At 43.4% G+C, this 20,459-nt stretch overlaps 1 protein-coding gene across 2 annotated transcripts in view; it reads left to right on the top strand.

The window, feature by feature from the left end:
- Positions 1 to 10,501: 10,501 nt before the first annotated feature.
- The window catches only part of BRD10 (bromodomain containing 10), a 33,620-nt gene continuing 23,662 nt past the window's right edge, over positions 10,502 to 20,459 (top strand). The window contains exon 1 of one of the 2 annotated variants that reach the window (XM_083419242.1): positions 10,502 to 11,676. In XM_083419242.1, the coding sequence (XP_083275368.1) occupies positions 11,078 to 11,676 (599 nt within the window). In that variant the 5' untranslated portion in view covers positions 10,502 to 11,077. The remainder of the gene's footprint in view (positions 11,677 to 20,459) is intronic. The other variant, XM_083419243.1, reaches the window with a different exon arrangement.

Raw genomic sequence — 20,459 nt, forward strand, 5'->3', positions numbered from 1 at the left:
GACATGACTTCAAGTAGGTGTGAGATAGCGTAAGGGCTACATTATCAGAAATAAGGGTCAGTACAAAAACAGACCCCCTTCATGGATCACTTCATGGAGTAATGATGTATGGAAGTGAAAGCTGGACCATAAAGAAGGCTGATCGCCGAAGAATTGATGCTTTTGAATTATGGTGCTGGAGGAGACTCTTGAGAGTCCCATAGACTGCAAGAAAATCAAACCTATCCATTCTTAAGGAAATCAGCCCTGAGTGCTCACTGGAAGGACAGATCCTGAAGCTGAGGCTCCAATACTTTGGCCACCTCATGAGAAGAGAAGACTCCCTGGAAAAGACCCTGATGTTGGGAAAGATTGAGGGCACAAGGAGAAGGGGATGACAGAGATGGTTAGACAGTGTTCTCGAAGCTACGAACATGAGTTTGACCAAACCGCGGGAGGCAGTAGAAGACAGAAGTGCCTGGCGTGCTCTGGTCCATGGGGTCACGAAGAGTCGGACACGACTAAACGACTAAACAACAACAGCAGCAGCAGCAAAAAGAGACACACACAAATCTTCATAAGAATATCTTCTGAGGTCTTGTTTCTCTTAGCATTTGCAGTAATAGTTCCAATGAGAGAACAAAGGCAGCTGACAGGGGACATGCCTGCCTTGACTGCTGTAAGGCTATGGTTCTGGGACTACCTCTGTTAACTCTTGGCGGCACTCTGTGTGCACCACCTGAAGAAAGACAGTTATATAGGACTTCCTGTGGGAGGAAGATGGCAGGCTGTCAACAGAGATAATTATCTGGTAACTGATTATACCAGAGACATAATTCTTGGCTATTGAATTCACTCCAGAGATAAGAATGAACAGGGAATTAACCTCTGAAAAAGCCGTTTTTCCACATCAGGAGACTGAGAAGCTGTCAGCTCCTGGGGACTCTGGGGAGAGCAACTTATGAGTGGAGAAATCAACATGTTGCCCCAAAGATACATATGAGCCCTCAAGGGCACAGGGTCTGCTAAAGCCTTCCTTTCTTAATTATCTCTGAGATGGTTATAAATCACAACTGAGAGACATAGCTGTCAACGTTTCCCTTTTTTTAAGGGAAATTCCCTTATTCCGAATAGAATTCCTCGCAAGAAAAGGGAAAAGTTGACAGCTATGCTGAGAGGGGTTTCTCCATCTGTCAGTGGAAATTTACATTTGCTGTGTGAGTTGCTTTCTGGATTTAAGAAGGGAAGGGAAGTTGATCTGCTGAAGGTGGAACAAAAACCATGCTTTAATTATTTGAGTCAAGAAAGTTTTAAATGGACAAGGGAGTTCTGCGTGCGAAGATTTTTTATTTTCTTTATTTTTATTTTTTCATTTTCTCAGCCAAAGTTTGCCTAGAAATCGAATTAACTTTGCCACTTCATAATTCTTTTGTGGGAAGGGAATGTCTTTACTTGATAAGAGATAATGCTGTGAAGAGCTTAAGGTAGAGACGGAAGATGTAATGAGACTGAATTGTTACTAAGATCTAAAGCAGGCTTCCTCAACCTCGGCCCTCCAGATGTTTTTGGCCTACAACTCCCATGATCCCTAGCTAGCTAGCAGGACCAGTGGTCAGGGATGATGGGAATTGTAGTCTCAAAACATCTGGAGGGAGATGTTTTGAGACTACAATTCCCATCATCCCTGACCACTAGCTCTTATCTGTTTTAATTATTAGTTGTTTTTTTATCCATCCATTATCTGTGTTTAATCTTGTATTTTATTTGGATGTTTTATGCCTGTTTCCTTGTCCTCATTTGCCCATCTGGAGGAAGTCTGATCTAAAGCATTCAATATGGCAAGTATATCGTTGGGCAGTCCATTGACTGCTGCCATCCTTCAGCAAGGTTGACGAGATAGGGAATGAAAGTGAACCAGAGATGAGTGAAATGGAAAGTGGAATCAAAGAGGACACAGAGTCTTTGGAGAAGAATATAGATAAAGGATTGGCAGAACAGGAGGCTAGAAATTGGGTCACGACAGGGCCAAAAACAGGGTCTTGAGAATCTCCACAAAAGTCTTCCCTCCAGGTTGATGCAGAGCTTTTAACAAACATACACTAAGTGTGGCTGTTCAAACAGCTGTGGATACACTTAAAGGAACATCCTGTTATTTACTTGGGGGGACCCTCCCTAATGCTAGAAATTAATAAATGGCAGGATTTTGATTAATTGGTTTATGGATGAAAATACAAGCTGCAGAACTGTGCCAGACAAGGAATCCCTGGGCTGGCTTATGCAAACCAGTCTGGCTGGCCTAGTGTAAAGCAAATCTGTAAACATGGCAAAAGGGGCTGATGGACCGTCTGAGGAATCCTTTGGCCTGGGGAAGAAAGGTGTTGCCAAGGTGAGGGTGGGTGTGTTTGAGGTGACAGGAAAAGAGAGTTTTTAGCAAGTTGTTCTGGGAAGAAGATGGAAGAAAGACAGACTGGGATCCATCTTGGTCAGGTTGGCTGAAGGCTGGCTGGGAGAGATGCCTTGGACTCCTTGGCTGCATTGCTGTGGGGGACCAGTCCCTCTTGAAATGATTATGCTGTAAGATCTGGACCCCCTGCATGTAGACTGAAGGTGTAAACAGGTGAATAAACCATATTTCTTAAAGCTACTACAGTCTCCAACGTGTCTCAGTTCTCCAAAGGAACACAGACCCTGGAACCCCATGGACTCTTGCTACCAATTGGCACAGAGTAGGAGGAAGCACTCAATTTTTCTAGCAATACTTTACTTTCTGATGAATAAGGAAAACATGGGGGACTTTATCAAATGCTTTGCTGAAATCAACATGCACAATGTCCATAGCATACTCACGCTCTACCAAACTAGCATTCTTTTAACAGGAGGGAAGGTTGCTTTTGCAACGCTCTCTCGCAAGAGACCAGGGCCCTGAGAGATTTGACATCTTTTCGCAGGGCCTGCAAGATGGAGCTGTTCCTCCAGGCCAGCCTTTCTCAACCTGTGGGTCCCCAGCTGTTGTTGAACTACAACTCCCATCACCCCTAGCTAGCAAGGCCAGAGCTCAGGGATGATGGGAGTTGTAGTCCAACAACATCAGGGGACCCACAGGTTGAGAACCACTGCTCCAGGGCTTTGGCCAGGGTTCAGTCTGACTCATTTTCTCTTTGTTTAAGAACAAGCACGAAGGAGGTTTCCCAGCCCGCTCACAGGTCCTTATAATATCGGTGGAAACAGTTGGTCCTGGAGAGAATTAGCCGCTTTCAGTTTAACCTGAGGACTGCCATTTGTTTAGTTTAATTTTAATTAATTTTAATTAATTTTGGGATGCATTTTAATCGATTGCTTGTTTTTATGTATATTGTGTTATTAATATGATGTTAGCCGCTCTGAGCCCAGCTCCGGCAGGGGAGGGGAGGATACAAATAATTTTTTTTTTATTATGATTACTTTTTCCTGATAAACCCTAAGGAGGTTAACCTGGCACCTTCATTACACACCTTTAGACACCAGGCATAAACGTTCCTCTTTAACCAGGCCTTTGGCTGATTGACATCCAGTGCCCTTTTAAAATGTGTGTATGGCTGTGTAGGGCGGTTATTGGGTTGTTTTTATTTTTTATTATGTATTTTGTGTTTTTATATTGTAACCACCTTGAAACCAGCAGGCATAGGGGCGGTATACAAATTTTAAAAATAAAATGAATAAACTCATGCTGGCTCACACTACTCAATGCATCATTTTCTAAATGCTCACAAGTATTTAGAAGCCATGTTTAATAACCTTTTCTATAATTTTGCCCAATACTGAGGTCAGGCAGGCTGATTTATGGTTCGTCGGAATGTTTGGGTATTGGATATATGCAGGACAGCAGTCAGTTCATTTAGTTTTTGTTTATTCAATTTGTAAACCATCTTTTATCACATGGATTATCACAGTTACATTTATCCAAACTAGCAAAAACCACCAAAATAACTTGGCGGTGACAAAAACGCATATAAATAAATTCAATTGCTGGTAAGTGACCCAAGCAACGTACAAAAACAAAAAAGCACTAAAACCAAGTATAACAAACAACCAATAAAGAAACTAAAAGAGAATAGACAGGTCTTACAGATCCTGTAAGATCCACTAGAGAAGGCCGCAAATACCTGAAACCCTTCAAATCAAGAGAGCTGACAATTTTAGTCTTTGGGGGTTGCTATGGAGAGGCTGACGAGATGGTTGGACAGTGTTCTCGAAGCTACAAACATGAGTCTGACCAAACTGCAGGAGGCAGTAGAAGACAGGAGTGCCTGGCGTGCTCTGGTCCATGGGGTCACGAAGAGTCGGACACGACTAAACAACAACAAATGGAGAGGCTGTTCTTGAGGTTCTAAGCTGCTTAAGGCTTCATAGGTCAAAACCAGAACTTTGAATTGATCCCAGAAACTAACTGGTAGTTCGTGGAGCCCAGCTGGCCTCTCACTGCTGGCCAGCTGTGGAAAAAGGCCAGCTTCTTTGGAAGCAAAGAGTGCAGGCGGCTATGAAACAGGCCGGGTAGACATGTCCCTTTCTCCAGTGATAGCCTCCACTTGCTTCAGCCTCAGAGAGATTTTAACCATGAACATGCACAATTAAAAGCTAAAGAATTCCAAAGCAATTAAATGTTGTTTACCTAGGCCAAGAATTCTGAAGCTCTTTTTGAAAAATACCTACCCGTTCACCGAATGCACAAGAGAAGGGGAGGGATTGTGCCAGCTTGCCAGACCTATTGAAATTAATGACTAAATTTGTTGTGCTCATTAATGTCAACGAGTCTGCTCCGAGAAAATGTTAGTTGGATACCACCCAAGATATGCATGGAGCTACTGAGTAACATTATAGGGATGGAGGAAAAAACATACGGACAGGTAGTGCTATTTCTAAGTTCAGACATCCCCAAATCCTGAAAACAGCTCTGCCATGCCCCCAAATAGTTGTCCTGGCATATACTGTGAAACTGGGGTGGGGGAGGAGAACCCAGTTGACCCAAACCTTGGCAGCAATCCCAGATTCTAAATACTTGGACAAGCCCACTAGAATGTTCATTGTTTCCTGTCAAATAGCCAAGTCATGCAAAGTCTAGAACAGGCTTCCTCAAACTCGGCCCTCCAGGTGTTTTTTGGCCTACAACTCCCATGATCCCTAGCTAGCAGGACCAGTGGTCAGGGATGATGGGAACTGTAGTCTCAAAACATCTGGAGGGCCAAGTTTGAGGAGCCTGGTCTAGAAAGAGGGCCATTTCTCAGTTTGTGTGACAGAATAGCAAGGATCTCACAAATATAATGAAAAAATAAACTGAAAAAATGTTACCAAAATTCTCCAAAACTCTGATATTGTAATCCACTTCTTATTATGCAGCATCCTACGAAAATATCAATCTACAGGAAAGACCTGATCTTTGCTTGCCATTCAGAAGCGTATCCTCTGGCTGAAGTTTCTACACGAGCTTCTAGTAATATAGAGTTACTGACTCACACTTGCGAGAAAGGGTCAACCTGAGCTCTAGTTGCCTTGGGTTCTCAGCAGGCTTTCAGCAGCCTCTGCCCCCACCCTTTTTTGTGCTTTCTAGAACAAGCAAAAAGTCATGGGGCCATGGCTTCCTGCAAGTGAGCTGAATCTCTCGAAAAGGAATCTCTTTGCTAATCCAAAGATTGCAAGATCCTTCTTGTAAGGAAACCAAGTTCTTTTTCTTTTTAAGTCACTTGGAACCTTTCTTCTTTGATTTACTACTACTTGCTGTAACTTCTGGAAATTTTGTAAGGAAAATATTCACCTATTTGCCAAGCTAAGTGTGATTTATTCTAGCCTAAGTATTTTTGTGGGGATTTTTTTTTTTTAAGTGGGATGAGGGCAGGTGTGCTTGGAGTAATTGCCATTGTGTTTAACTTTGCTACAAGAAAGTAAGACTCTCTCTTCTGAACCTCTCTCTAACGGACCTTTCAACATAACCAGCATCCTGTGAGTCAAGGGAAAGCATGGCTATGTGTTTTGGAATGAGGAAATTTAGAAGCCATGTTTAATAACCTTTTCTATAATTTTGCCCAATACTGAGGTCAGGCAGGCGGATTTATGGTTCGTCGGAAAGTTTGGGTTTTGGATATATGCAAGACAGCAGTCAGTTCATTTAGCTTTTGTTTATTCAATTTGTAAACCATCTTTCATCGCATGTATTATCACAGTTACATTTATCCAAACTAGCAAAAACCACCAAAATAACTTGGCGGCGACAAAAACGCATATAAATAAATTCAAATGCTGGTAAGTGACCCAAGCAACGTACAAAAACAAAAAAGCACTAAAACCAAGTATAACAAACAACCAATAAAGAAACTAAAAGAGAATAGACAGGTCTTACAGATCCTGTAAGATCCACTAGAGAAGGCCGCAAATACCTGAAACCCTTCAAATCAAGAGAGCTGGCAATTTTAGTCTTTGGGGGTTGCTATGAAGAGGCTGACGAGATGGTTGGACAGTGTTCTCGAAGCTACAAACATGAGTCTGACCAAACTGCGGGAGGCAGTGGAAGACAGGAGTGCCTGGTGTGCTCTGGTCCATGGGGTCACGAAGTGTCGGACACGACTAAACGACTAAACAATAACAAATGGAGAGGCTGTTCTTGAGGTTCTAAGCTGCTTAAGGCTTCATAGGTCAAAACCAGAACTTTGAATTGATCCCAGAAACTAACTGGTAGTTCGTGGAGCCCAGCTGGCCTCTCACTGTTGGCCAGCTGTGGAAAAAGGCTAGCTTCTTTGGAAGCAAAGAGTGCAGGCGGCTATGGAACAGGCTGGGCAGACAGCTCCCTTTCTCCAGTGATAGCCTCCACTTGCTTCAGCCTCAGAGAGATTTTAACCATGAACATGCACAATTAAAAGCTAAAGAATTCCAAAGCAATTAAATGTTGTTTACCTAGGCCAAGAATTCTGAAGCCCTTTTTGAAAAATACCTACCCGTTCACCGAATGCACAAGAGAAGGGGAGGGATTGTGCCAGCTTGCCAGACCTATTGAAATTAATGACTAAATTTGTTGTGCTCATTAATGTCAATGAGTCTGCTCCGAGAAAATGTTAGTTGGATACCACCCAAGATATGCATGGAGCTACTGAGTAACATTATAGGGATGGAGAAAAAAAACATACGGACAGGTAGTGCTATTTCTAAGTTCAGACATACCCAAATCCTGAAAACAGCTCTGCCATGCCCCCAAATAGTTGTCCTGGCATATACTGTGAAACTGGGGTGGGGGAGGAGAACCCAGTTGACCCAAACCTTGGCAGCAATCCCAGATTCTAAATACTTGGACAAGCCCACTAGAATGTCCATTGTTTCCTGTCAAATAGCCAAGTCATGCAAAGTCTAGAACAGGCTTCCTCAAACTCGGCCCTCCAGGTGTTTTTGGCCTACAACTCCCATGATCCCTAGCTAGCAGGACCAGTGGTCAGGGATGATGGGAATTGTAGTCTCAAAACATCTGGAGGGCCAAGTTTGAGGAAGCCTGGTCTAGAAAGAGGGCCATTTCTCAGTTTGTACGACAGAATAGCAAGGATCTCACAAATATTATGAAAAAATAAACTGAAAAAATGTAACCAAAATTCTCCAAAACTCTGATATTGTAATCCACTTCTTATTATGCAGCATCCTACGAAAATATCAATCTACAGGAAAGACCTGATCTTTGCTTGCCATTCAGAAGCATATCCTCTGGCTGAAGTTTCTACACATGAGCTTCTAGTAATATAGAGTTACTGACTCACACTTGCGAGAAAGGGTCAACCTGAGCTCTAGTTGCCTTGGGTTCTCAGCAGGCTTTCAGCAGCCTCTTCTGGAACAGTGATGTAATTTTTTTTGGAAATAGCATGATTATGCCTATGAGATAATATCTTGTGATTAAGAGCCCTATGCAAACAGTGTGACGCAAGCAGAGTTTAATCACAGATTTAAGCATGTTCAGTGCTCACAGTTTGGCTTGCTCGAGTTCTCTGGGCAATTTTCCTTCAACTGTAATTAATCCCACATTTAAGGTCAGCTTTTATTACTTAGATCCTAGCTCAAAGAGTGTCTTCAATTTAAAGGGTGTCATCAACTTTGTATAGAGCTGTGTGTGTGTGTGTGTGTGTGCACGCGCGCGCATATAAGAGAGTGTGTCCTCCAGTGATACTAGCAAACAATACATCCATTATTTCAAGGAGAGTGCAACCTCACCCAGAACAAATGATAAATCACTTCCTGGATCTGACAACCACTTGCCAACAGGGTCTCTTCCTGGAATTGAGTTCAAGTTTTTTGGGCGTTATCTAGCCTCCCATTGTAATCTGAAACTGGTCTAGGACCCTCATGACCATACTTGATTCAGATGTAACAGATAAATAGAACTGAGCATCATCAATATAATGACACCATGCTCCGAGTCTCCCAGTGACTGCCCCAATGGCTTTATATTAGCACACACCTTTGTCTTTTGCAAAGACCAACAAAGTGAGAAAGATCACCCACTTCTCCAAGTCCTCTAGCACATGGGGAAGACTTAAAGAGTGGTAGGTTCAAGGGCAACCATAAATACTGGCAGACCAGAATGTCAAACGTAGGATATTCTAGGTGTATAGGAAACTGTTATGGATTCCACTTTATGGGTGCACCCAACCCTTCAGATATAGCTGATGACAACCATTATGAGATTTTGCTTCCAACTAAAGAACCCCCCCTTTTTTACAGGCATCTTTAGTTTGTTATTCTGTCAGGCTTTAATTGTGCTGCTCTTGATTCTTACCCAATTTTAATAAGGGTTTTTTAATGTCAAACTTACTTGTGAGCATATTTGAACATTCATAATGTTGTTGAAAACTGTGCCGTCCCCTTTTTTGGTGTTTACCATTCTCCACTTCCTTTGGGAGGAGGGGCAGGGTAGAAAATGTTAAAAATAAATATTGATTTGAGGTTTTAATGAAAGTGGGCAAGAATTCGGATAAACAAATAAAAAATAAAGTTGTGGAGCAGTTAACATACAATATTATGTATTGTTACATGTAGCAAAGCTAGGGTGGAGTGTGTGCTGATACACTTATATGAAGGGAGTTTAAGTTTTATGATTCTTTGCAGCCTACTACCCAGGGCATTTCTTCAGCAGCTCACTGGAACTCAGTTCCGGCACCTCTCAGGCGGGCAACACTGCCATTCTTAATGAACGAGGGAGGTGTTCATGGTGAGTACCGGCACCTCCTTTTCTAGAAAAATAGCTGCTATTCAAACCTAGCAGTTCGAAAGCAAGTCAAAGTGCAAGTAGATAAATACGTACCGCTCTGGCGGGAAGGTAAATGCCGTTTCCATGTGCTGCTCTGGTTTCGCCAGATGCGGCTTAGTCATGCTGGCCACATGACCTGGAAAAACTGTCTGTGGACAAACGTCGGCTCCCTCGGCCAGTAAAGCATGATGAGCACTGCAACCCCAGAGTCGTTCGCGACTGGACTTAATGGTTAGGGGTCCTTTACCTTTTTAAAGGGACCCCTGACCATTAGGTCCAGTCGTGACCATCTCTGGGGTTGAGGCGCACATCTTGCTTTACTGGCCAAGGGAGCCAATACAGCTTCCGGGTCATGTGGCCAGCATGACTAAACCGCTTCTGGCGAACCAGAGCAGCACATGGAAACTCCCATTTACCTTCCCGCTGGAGCGGTATCTATTTATCTACTTGCACTTTGATGTGCTTTTGAACTGCTAGGTTGGCAGGAGCTCACCCCGTCGTGGAGATTCGAACCGCAACCGGCAAGTCCTAGGTTCTGTGGTTTAACCCACACCTTTTTACCTCTAAATAAACAAACATATTCAGCTAAACACTAAATATGATATGGACTACACTGATACATCTTTCAGTTCCCGGCATAAATAACTCTTCCACTGCCACCACAATCCTAATAGCGTCTACTCTGAAGACATCCTACCGATATCAATCGGGTTTTCTACCAAGAAAGTCTTGAAACATGAGTGAATAATCTGCTGCTGCGTGGCAAAGCTGCTCAAAGCTGCGACCACCACCTACTGGACAAGGAGCTAATCGCGCTCCCAAAAACGACACACTTCTGCACATTCCTCAAAACCTTCCCGCAAACGCAACGTGACTCTGCCCCCCATTTCTCCCCATCGCAAGACTGCAATGGGTGCAAAAACACCCAAAATCCCAAGTCGACGGACTTTGATGACAAGTACCCTTCCCTCCCATCCAACTATTGAAGACGGCACGGAACAACCACCTCCGAAATTGCAGAGAGCCTATTGGAACTCAACCCCAAAAACAACCAGCCGCATGCAACCCCTGTCGAAGAGATCTTTGTTGCATTTTCCACGTGAATCTTAATACACGTACGACGAGCCCAGCCGCTTCTCCTTGAGCTCCCATTAAATGACCCAGAGCGGACATGCGCAGTGCTACTCTACCGCCTGCCTGCCCGCCCCCTCCTTCCCCTCCGTCGCTCCTTGATGACGAAGCACCGCAGCTGGCGTCCAAAACAAAACGCGCAGCCTGGATCCGCCACGCATGCGCACTTTCCTCAAGAGGCCACTCTTTTTCCCTTTCCCCCACCCTTTCTGCCTCTTGTCTGTGGCGGGGGGAGGGGACAGCTCAGGTCTGGCAGCCGCAGCAGCAGCAGCAGCCCCCCCCCCCCTCCCCGCTCCCGCTTAACTGACAGCGCGACCGGCTTCGGCCGCGTCCCTCAGCGAACGCCGCGCGCGCTCGAGCGCCGTGAGGGGAAGCAGCAGGCCTCGCCTCCGCCGGCTTCCAGCGGAAGGGGGCAGCCCGGCAGCAGGTCCCACACGCCGGGCAAGAGGGGGGCGGTGTCGGCGGCGGCAGCTTCCCCGGCCGCCTTCCTTCTCTTCCTCCTCCTCTCCGGGGTCCGAGGCCGGGGAGCGCGGCTGCGGCTGCTGCCGCCACCTGCCGCCACAGGTGGGCAGCCCTGTATATACCCCGCCGTGAGGGGCTTCATGCCGGGCACAGAGTAGCGGCGGCGGCGGCGGCCGGCCTAAGCGAGGAGAAGCGGGGAGCCCGTCGGATGCCCGTCGCCGGCAGCCTCGGCGTCAGGGCCGGCGGCGGCAGGGCATGAACCTGGCGCAGCCCGAGGGCCAAGAGGAGGAGGAGGAGGAAGGCGGCGGCGAGGAGGAAGAAGAGGAAGGCGGCATGGAGCCTCCGGAGGACGCGGCTGCAGCGGACCCGGCGCCGGTTGGGTGCCCGCTCCAAGAAGCGGCCGGAGGAGAAGGGGCCGGCGGCTGGGAGCAGAGCCTGAGCCCGGAGCTGCAGCAGGCGCGCCGGATCCTGAGCGAGTTCCTGCTGGAAAAGCACCGGCCCCTGACAGCTCCTTTCCTGAGACCTTTCGGAGGAGGAGGAAGCCAGCAGGAGGCTGAAGGGGGGCTGCAAAGTGGATCGGCCGGCCCCACCTCCTCCTCCTCCTCTTCCTCCTCTTCTTCCCAGGATCCGTCCAGCCAAGATCCTCCGCCGCCGCCGCCGCTCTCTGGGATGTGGTTGCTGAAGATGGAAGAGAAGTTTTCCTCCGGCCAGTACAAAGGGATCGCGGATTTCGTGGCCGATTTCCGGCTGATGCTAGAGACGTGCTACCGGCTGCACGGGGTGGATCACTGGCTCTCCAAGCAGGCCCAGAAGTTGGAGATGATGCTGGAGCAGAAGCTGGCGCTGCTGTCTCGGTAAGGTGTGATGGTGATGGGCAGAGCTTCTTCCTGCTGGGTTGTTGTCATCAGCTTCACTCCTTAGGAGCTCAACCTTCTCCCCATTTTATCCTCACAACAACCCCGTGAGGTAGGCTAGTGTTGGGAGTACTTTAGCCACTGAGGGAGGGTTTGAACCCAGGTCTCTCAAGTCCTAGCCCAGCGCTCTAACCACTGACTGTATACCACACTGACTCTTAAGGAACACCGAAAAGGAAAACGTAGAGTTGTCCTTCTTGTGAAATGTTATGTATTGCCACAATTCCCGTAGAAATCTATCCTTTAATGTATTACCTATATTTCTGTGGCTACAGTCCTAAGGACGTTTAGTAGGAAGTAAGTAGCATTGCATTGGTGGGCTTCCTTAGCAGTAAACATGTTTAAGATGGTGCTGCAAATCTTTGGCACAAACTCATTCGAGGTGATAATCCACTTGTAGTGCAGACTTGTGGATGAATGCTTAGTAGTAACTTCTATTGAATTCAGTGAGATTGCTCCAGGGCTAGTATGTATAGGATCATGCCTAACATGTGCACAGTTACCTGGAAGTAAGTTCCATTGGAATAAAGAGAAACTTCATAGTAAACATGTATGTGTTTGGTTGTTAACATGTGGTATTGAAAGCATTTGTTTTCATTTTTAGCAGCATGTTACCTTTTTTGTAGCACGTGTACATGGAGTAAATGACAATAATACTTCCGAAGAGACAATATCTGTTAATTGTTTTAATTTCTAAAAAGGGAGGTTATAGGATTTAGGTTTCTTTAAGCCCAATTCCCTGAGTCTGTATGTGGGGGACCTGTTGTCCTGACATTGAAAACTGGATTTAGGGTCTGAATTTAACCATTAAAATGAAATCCTAGTCCTGATGAGGTAATGACTTGGGTTTTGTGGATGTTAGCATTAGGCTGAATACATAATGCACACTTATCTCAGAGTACGTCCCACTGAAAACAATGACACATGCTTCTGAGGAAACATGCTTAGGATGTAGCGAAAATTTGTTTATGTGGCTTTAAAAATATAGCAACAGACTATGAATGAATTGAGAATGTTCATCGGCTTAGGAATGTAGAACAAGAGCTCAGAAGCTACACCTGAGTAAAAGGGTATGATTGATTGTGTGTGTGGTGGGGTCATAATGGAAGACAAAATGTTCTTGAAGTTCATTACAACAATGTTTAACTTCTAAAATTTTAATTTGCTTCCTCTTATGTTAAGAAAGCAATTTTTTTATTATTAACTCCTTCCCTTTAAAATTAGCTTATTGCTATAAGAAGGGTGGGGATGATGCTTGCTGCTGACAAAAGTGAAATCTCTGAAGGTAAAATATGCAGTGATGCAAATAATTAGGAGATTGTGGCCTGGCTTGCACATAACACTAAACCATGGTTTGTTTAATCTGTATTAATTTACAAAGCTCTAAATAACATAGGTTTAGGGTACCTTAGGGATCGCATGAACCCTTATACCACAGCTAAACTCTAAGGTGAGGCACACTGAGCAGCAACAAGAAATCAAGCCTTTAGTGCCATTGGCACAGTTCTGTGGAATATCCTGCCAATACAGCTTCAGCAGGTGTATTCTGTTTCAACCTTTAAACCCCTTCTGAAAACTTTTCTTTTCCACCAGGCTTAGGCAGGCAACTCTGAAGACATCTTTCCATAATAGTTATGGGATGGTCTCTGATTTCATTTTTTAAATGTGGCTTTTATTGTATCATTTTATATATGGCTACTGTAAACCATTTTATGGATATTGGTATATACAAATATTCTTTATAAATAAATAAACAATCAATCATTCAATCCAGGAGTTGCCCCACAGACAATCAAATAATGTCCTGTTTCTCCATAGTTTGTTTTGCTTTCTAGTTGCTCTTGCCTTGTGGTTTTTTTTAGCCTTGTGTGGATCTGGAGTGGAGTGATCAAATAAACCATGGTTAAGGAAGGATGCTGGATCCACATGTAGCACCAAACAAACTATGATTCATTAGCAGATGGCAAACTACAGCTTCAGATTGTGGTTTGATGGCAGTAAACAAACTACAGTTTATCTGCTGGGCAGTTTCACACCTAACACTAAGCTTTGTATTGATAAACCATAGTTTAATAAACTATGGCTTAGTGTTAGGGGCAAACGATGCCAATGTAGGAGAAGAGGTAACTACAACTGAAAAATGTAACATTGTTCAGGTGTAAATATTTGGGATATGTTAGTTTATAATTGCACATAGTTTTTTTGTGTAGGACATTATCCATTGTAGGTTCTCTTGCAATCCTTATATGATTCCCCTGCATACCTCCAGCTACTCTGCAACTCTCCATACCTGAGCAGGGTATGAGTAGAAATGACCTGCTACCCCCCACATTGGCTCAATTTTCTATGGGAAGAGCCTCTTTCCTCTGTATCAAACTTGATAACTGTGACCAAAGGGCCAAAGGTTTGCTCTTGCATCCACAACCTGCCTGTCGTGATGTTGCTGAGAAGGGTTGGCTCAAATAAATTCTTCTCATAATTGTGCTCTTTTTTCCTTCTGAAACTTTGGGAAACTGCATCATGAATGTGTCTTTAAATAAGCAGACACACTCTCTTAAAATTCTTGGGCATAGACCAGGCATAGGCAAACTCAGCCCTCCAGATGTTTTGGGACTACAGTTCCCATAATCTCTGACCACTGTTCCTGCTGGCTAGGGTTCATGGGAGTTGTAGTCCCAAAAACATCTGGAGGGCCAAGTTTGCCTATGCCTAGACCTCCAGCACAGAACTGGTGAAGGTGGAGAAAGTTGAACTGACAGCATTTTATAGGATAGCTGGACGTTGGTCAGTTTGGCTCTTTGGAATTGTGGTGGCTGCTCGAAATTACTATGCATGCTTGATTACTTGTTGAGTTGGTTGGATGGAGGTATCACAACACACAATATATTTCTAGCATGATCCCACTAACCCACATTTACAGTATTGCAGGAGTATTTGTTCACCATATCCAGTCTGGAGGCCACAGGTATCAAATAATGCCGCTTTCTTTCTGGACAGATTTGAGCACACCAATTGCGCTTGTTTAGAGACCACCTGTTTCACGTAGATTGCACAAATACATAATTCTGCTCTTATTAACTCTGGATTCTACAGTCAAGCAGTATATAAATTATGTTAAATAAAATAAAATTTGTTACAATAGTGAGTAGGCCTCCCTCTGATCTCAGCAGGGCTTCTGGTATATTAGTATAGTGCTAGAATTCTCTCTTAAAAATATTTCTGGGGTTCTTTTAGTGAAGCTGTATTATCTTCACCCCAGTTCCGCCAGCACAAAAAGCTAGGTACTGTATATACATTTAGGCTGTGAGTGTTTTCCTTGTCATGACAAGAATAGTGCTGCCCTCAGGGAACCGCAATAGCGATCAGCATTTCTCCCACCTTTGAAGCTACTGAAGATGGGGTGGGGGGCTGCGACCCCCAACTCTGCACAACCACTGTTTCCTTCTCCAATGGGGATTCATTCACCACTGCTGGGTGGTAGTGCTCTGAGTGCTGCCATTCAGTATCAGCCAAACTGGTGCACACTCCACTTGTTTTCCCTGCAGAAATTTTCCGTGTGTGATGTGGTAGTGGGGTTGCTGGGAAGTGGAAATCCCTTGTAAAAAACCAGAATCTACTTCAAATCAGTGTTTTTGCACAATGAGAGAATCAGCAAGCACCAGTTCTCTTATTTTTACTGTGTAAGCTATGGAGGCTAATATAAGCTTTAATTTTTGGATGATTGTTGGGGGGGGGGAACTCATGTAGAAATCATGCTAATTCAAGAGGGTCCATTTTAATTATGTGGGATCCTACATTACCAAAACCCAGGATATGGAGAAGCAAAATTTGCTTTCAGCTTCCCTGTGTGCTTTGTGTGTATTGGTGGCAGGAAGTGTGTGCTTTCTATGTTTTGGGGTGTGTGTGTATTTTGTCTCTTTTATTAAAGAGGTGTTTTTTGTTTGTTTTTGTTTTGCAATTCTTGGAGGTCTAAGAGGTATCCCTCTTAACCAAACAGTTTTTAATTGCAACCCAGGATTTCCCCTTCCTTGCTGTTGCAGCCTCACACAGGACCAAAAAAAACCCAACCAAAACAAAAAAACAACCCTCAAAGAAATGAGGAACGGGAGAGGCAGTACTAATGGGTGGGTGAATTTGGGAAGATAAGAAAGAATTTACAGAACCACAACCCACATCTAGCCTGTCCCCAACCCCTGGTTGGTTACGGGGCACAGTTTAGCTTGTGTTCATGCTGCAGCTGGTGCTGCTTCGTGGAGTTGGGCAGTGGGATAGCCGCAGTAAGTTAAAAGGACCCCTGGACAGCTAAGTCAAAGGCAACAATGGGGTTGCAGCGCTCATCTCGCTTTTCAGGCCAAGGGAGCCAGCGTTTGCCTGCAGACAGCTTTCCGGGTCATGTGGCCAGCGTGACTAAACCGTTTATGGCGCAACGGACACTGTGATGGAAGCCAGAGTGCACGGAAACGCCGTTTACCTTCCCACCTCAGCGGTACCTATTTATCTGCTTTTGAACTGCTAGGTTGGCAGGAGCTGGGACAGAGCAATGGGAGCTCGCCCTGTCGTGGGGATTCAAACCACCGACCTTCTGATCGTCAAGCCCAAGAGGCTCAGTAGTTTAGACCACATTCCCTAGCAAGCAGTTACCCCAAGGCAGGACTGCTTACAACCTGGCTTCCATAAGACTTATGAGGAAAAGGATGATAACCATTTCTTGTATGCTTGAGGGAAACCTGGACTGTGGAGAGCAAAGTACTATACAATCTAAACAAATTCACTTTAGACCTTTAGCTACAGTTTTAATAATTCTAAACTTTTATGTCATGATGTCAAGTAAACTTAATTTAATGTTTGATTAACAAGAATATTAGGTTTTATTAAATTAATTTAAGGAAGCTTATCCTGAGTATTGGGTTCTAGCCTACTATTTCATTTTATCCTTCTTGACTGTGCTGCCTCTGCCAAGCTAAGCCCAAATGGCAACTCACTTTAATCGGTTCTATGTAAGAGCCCAAGAACCAGTGGCAAGAGCCCTGGGAATGCCAGATGTAGGCTAAGCTTCTTGTATTGAAACCAGTACAGTAGTCGTACCTTGGAAGTCGAGCAGAATCCATTCTGGAAGTCCATTCGACTTCCAAAATGTTTGGAAACCAAAGTGCAGCTTCTGATTGGCTGCAGGAAGCTCCAGTTTTAATTTTAATTTGTTTGAATTAATTGTGGGATGTATCTTAATTTATTGATCGCTTGTTTTTATGCATTGTCTTACTTGTATGATGTTAGCAGCTCTGAGCCTGGCTTTAGCTGGGGAGGGCGGGATATAAATAAATTATTATTATTATTATTATTATTATTATTATTATTATTATTATTATTATTCCTGGATGCTTTGCTCAAAAGATATCATGAGCTCATTACCTTTTTGGCTCAAAAAAACCCATAAGGGGTTTTCAATCATTAATAAATGTCAACAAAGATTTTGCTCTAATTAAACACATCAACTTTGCCAGCTCAGCCAAATCCATTAATTTCAATAACAATTATTCTATAGTAGGTAATAATGTGCTTATAACAATCTCCGTTGTGATCATATATTGCAATAATCTTCTATATTCATTTTCTAGTTGTATATACTGTACATTAGTCCCAGCAGGAAGAGCTTTGGAGGTGCAGATCTTGCCAACAATAAGTTACCCATACTTTGGATATAAGATTCATTTTTTCTTAAAAAGAAAAAAAAATCAAATAGGGCAATAGTGTCCCCCAAAAGAGATATAATGGTCTGTGGTCATAACAAGTTAAACCTGAACAGGCATGCAATAAATAGATCAGAGAGAGTTTTTCTGTGTTACTGAATAAGAAAAAGAAAAAGAGATAAATAATTCTCATAAGGGGGATCGGGAGAGAGAAGATAAGAGAATCTCCCACCTTGGGGGGAAAAAATAAAATCTAGGAAGAAGGGGTTGTATTCAACATTAGGCATACCCAGAGCTGACCCATTTAAATTAAGGGATGTGACTGACATGTCTATTTATTTCAATTGATCTAATCCAATTAAAATTTAGTTTGGAAACACCCCTAGGTTCAAAACTAAAGGAAGATAAAATGTTATAAAGTTTCATTAAAGTCTGCAATCCCATGCTTGCTAAGGCTAAAACGGCTAATAAACTATATAGTGTCAGGTCTAAGGGTGACTAGATAAATAAGGGGGAAATTGTTCTTCTTTTTATTGGGCGGGGGTATTCATCCTTTCCCACACAACTGTAGTATTCTGGAAATCCCCAAGATAAGCTTTCTAATATGACTGTCTACCTATTCTGTATTTCCTCTTCTATATTTCTACAGATAACTGATAAAGATTTCAAGTCTACAGATGACGTGTATGTCCCCTTATTTGTGCCAGGGAGTAAGCCACCCTGAACAGAAGGAGACTTTGTCTGAGTAGACATTCATAAGATGGTCGTATAAGTGAGCGTTATTTTAATATGTTGGGCACTATTTGATCAGTGCCCTTTTTGATAGCATATTCCACGCATCCCATTAAAAGCAGAAAGAGATGGTGGTGAGAGCTTATTCACAGGGTGGGTGGAATCCAGGTTTGTGGAATGGAAACTTTTGATTTTTAAGCATCAAGGCTTTGAACTCTTAGTGGTGTTATCTTGGCTTATCAGACCCCTACTAGAAACAAACTAATAAAATGGACTATACACTGCCTGTGGCAACTGGCTGGACACCTCACCCTAACCTCTGTTCTGCTTCAGAAGAGATGTTTCAGCATGGTCCAGCAGACAATGCTAGACGAGCACATCTGTGTGCAAACACATGCATTTACAAGATGGTGCTTCATAGAGCTGGCAGTGGAGGAATTATGGGCAATGCAGATCTTCATGCTCTAACTTAGATTACATGCAGTAGCCTTGGTCTTTTTTACGTATTGCTGACAGACACATACACCCACCATACCTGGCCGCAAAGCATTGTAGCTCTGCCCACACCTCAGAGGTGTCCCTATCTATCTTACGCACTTTTCTAAAGTGTTTCACTTGGAATCCTCTTCCAGGAGCATCTGGTTTACCAGAATTTTACTGGATTTATGGTTGATGTCACCTTAGAAAGAAATGGTAATAGCTGTCTCATACGAAAAAGAATACCACTCCAGGCTAACGCGATAAGAGAAGGACACCCCACTTTCTAACCTACTTTCAGTGACATGACAAAACTATAAATAGCTTCTGTATAGGAAAGAACTCCATCACTCATTATTTCTGAAAAAATGTACAAAATGTTCATTAGTTTTAGAGGAAATAATAACACTTTGCTAAACTCTACGCAAGTGACAACCATTGCATTAATCCATAAGAAAGGAACCATATTCACCCAAGGACAATTTGGATCCATATAGAACAATATCCATAATCAACTTAGTTGTTGTAAGAACAACAATTTTATTCTTTATGAAATCTGGCTGGGTTATCCCAGCCACTCTGTGTGCGGCTTCCATCACACACAAAAACACAAAACATCAAATATTAAAAACAATACAAAAGTTCTGGCATTGAAAATAGGAATATTTATTTACGGGGTTCGTGTTAAATTCCGAATTAAAATTAATATATGATTATCAAAGAGGCCATAATAAAGGAAGGCATTTTGCAGGCAGAAGCCTGATTTAGATGTCACAGCCAAACCATGACTTGGCCAGTGTGAGAACCAGTGTGGTGTGGTGGTTAAGAGCGGTAGACTCGTAATCTGGTGAACCGGATTCGCGTCTCCGCTCCTCCACATGCAGCTGCTGGGTGACCTTGGGCTAGTCACAATTCTTTGAAGTCTCTCAGCCCCACTCACCTCACAGAGTGTTTGTTGTGGGGGAGGAAAGGAAAGGAGAATGTTAGCCGCTTTGAGACTCCTTAGGGTAGTGATAAAGCGGAATATCAAATCCAAACTCCTCCTCCTCTTCTTCTTGGCCATCGTGAATGAAATTTGGATTTGTTTTCTTTCTGCTCCCTTCAGGTACTTAACAATTCCATACCTCCCTATAGATTTGGATGTTATGGTGAACTATGGTGTATTGTAACATCCAGAGCATAAGGACCACAGTTACAGCAAACCAAAGTTTGCTTCCAAACGTGTGAACCAGAAACCATGGTTTGAAGTAGCAGTATTACGATGGATGAACAAATGGTCTGACTTGAATGAAGTTTCTTTAAATCATTCTGATTGGTGTATAAGCTTGAACAAAAAATAATGTGCTGTTACTGTGTTGTGTAAACCAGGACGTTATGTTGAATGGTAAGCAAATGTGGGTTCCCATGGGGAGCTCACAGCTGTTTTGCTCCTCTGTCGTTCTTTTCACTCTCATGCTGTTCTGAACGTGCTTTGGCCTAGCATGTCAACTGAACCTGTGCTACTAAAATATGGAAAACATTATCTTAGCAGGATTGCATTGTGTTTCAGAGTATTTTGTGTATTTTTTTGTATACACTTGTCCAAAAAGGATGAATGGAAACTGATTTGAGAAAATCTGATTACTTCCTCAGAAGAACATTGTTCTATTGTAAAGAGAGAATCTACTTTCAAATTCCAAATGATGGCACTAAATCCAGATTATTATTCTTCTTTTTAAGTAACAAGCATCTTCTACCATGAAGAAAACGTGCAGCCATACTACTTGAAGAGTATTTATTTTACTTGGCCCTTTTCTATAAGTTTTAAAAGTGTAGCTGCTGGATTAC

This window comes from Podarcis tiliguerta, assembly GCF_965153285.1.
Source record: "Podarcis tiliguerta genome assembly, chromosome: 17".
In the NCBI taxonomy this organism is placed as follows: Eukaryota; Metazoa; Chordata; class Lepidosauria; order Squamata; family Lacertidae; genus Podarcis; species Podarcis tiliguerta.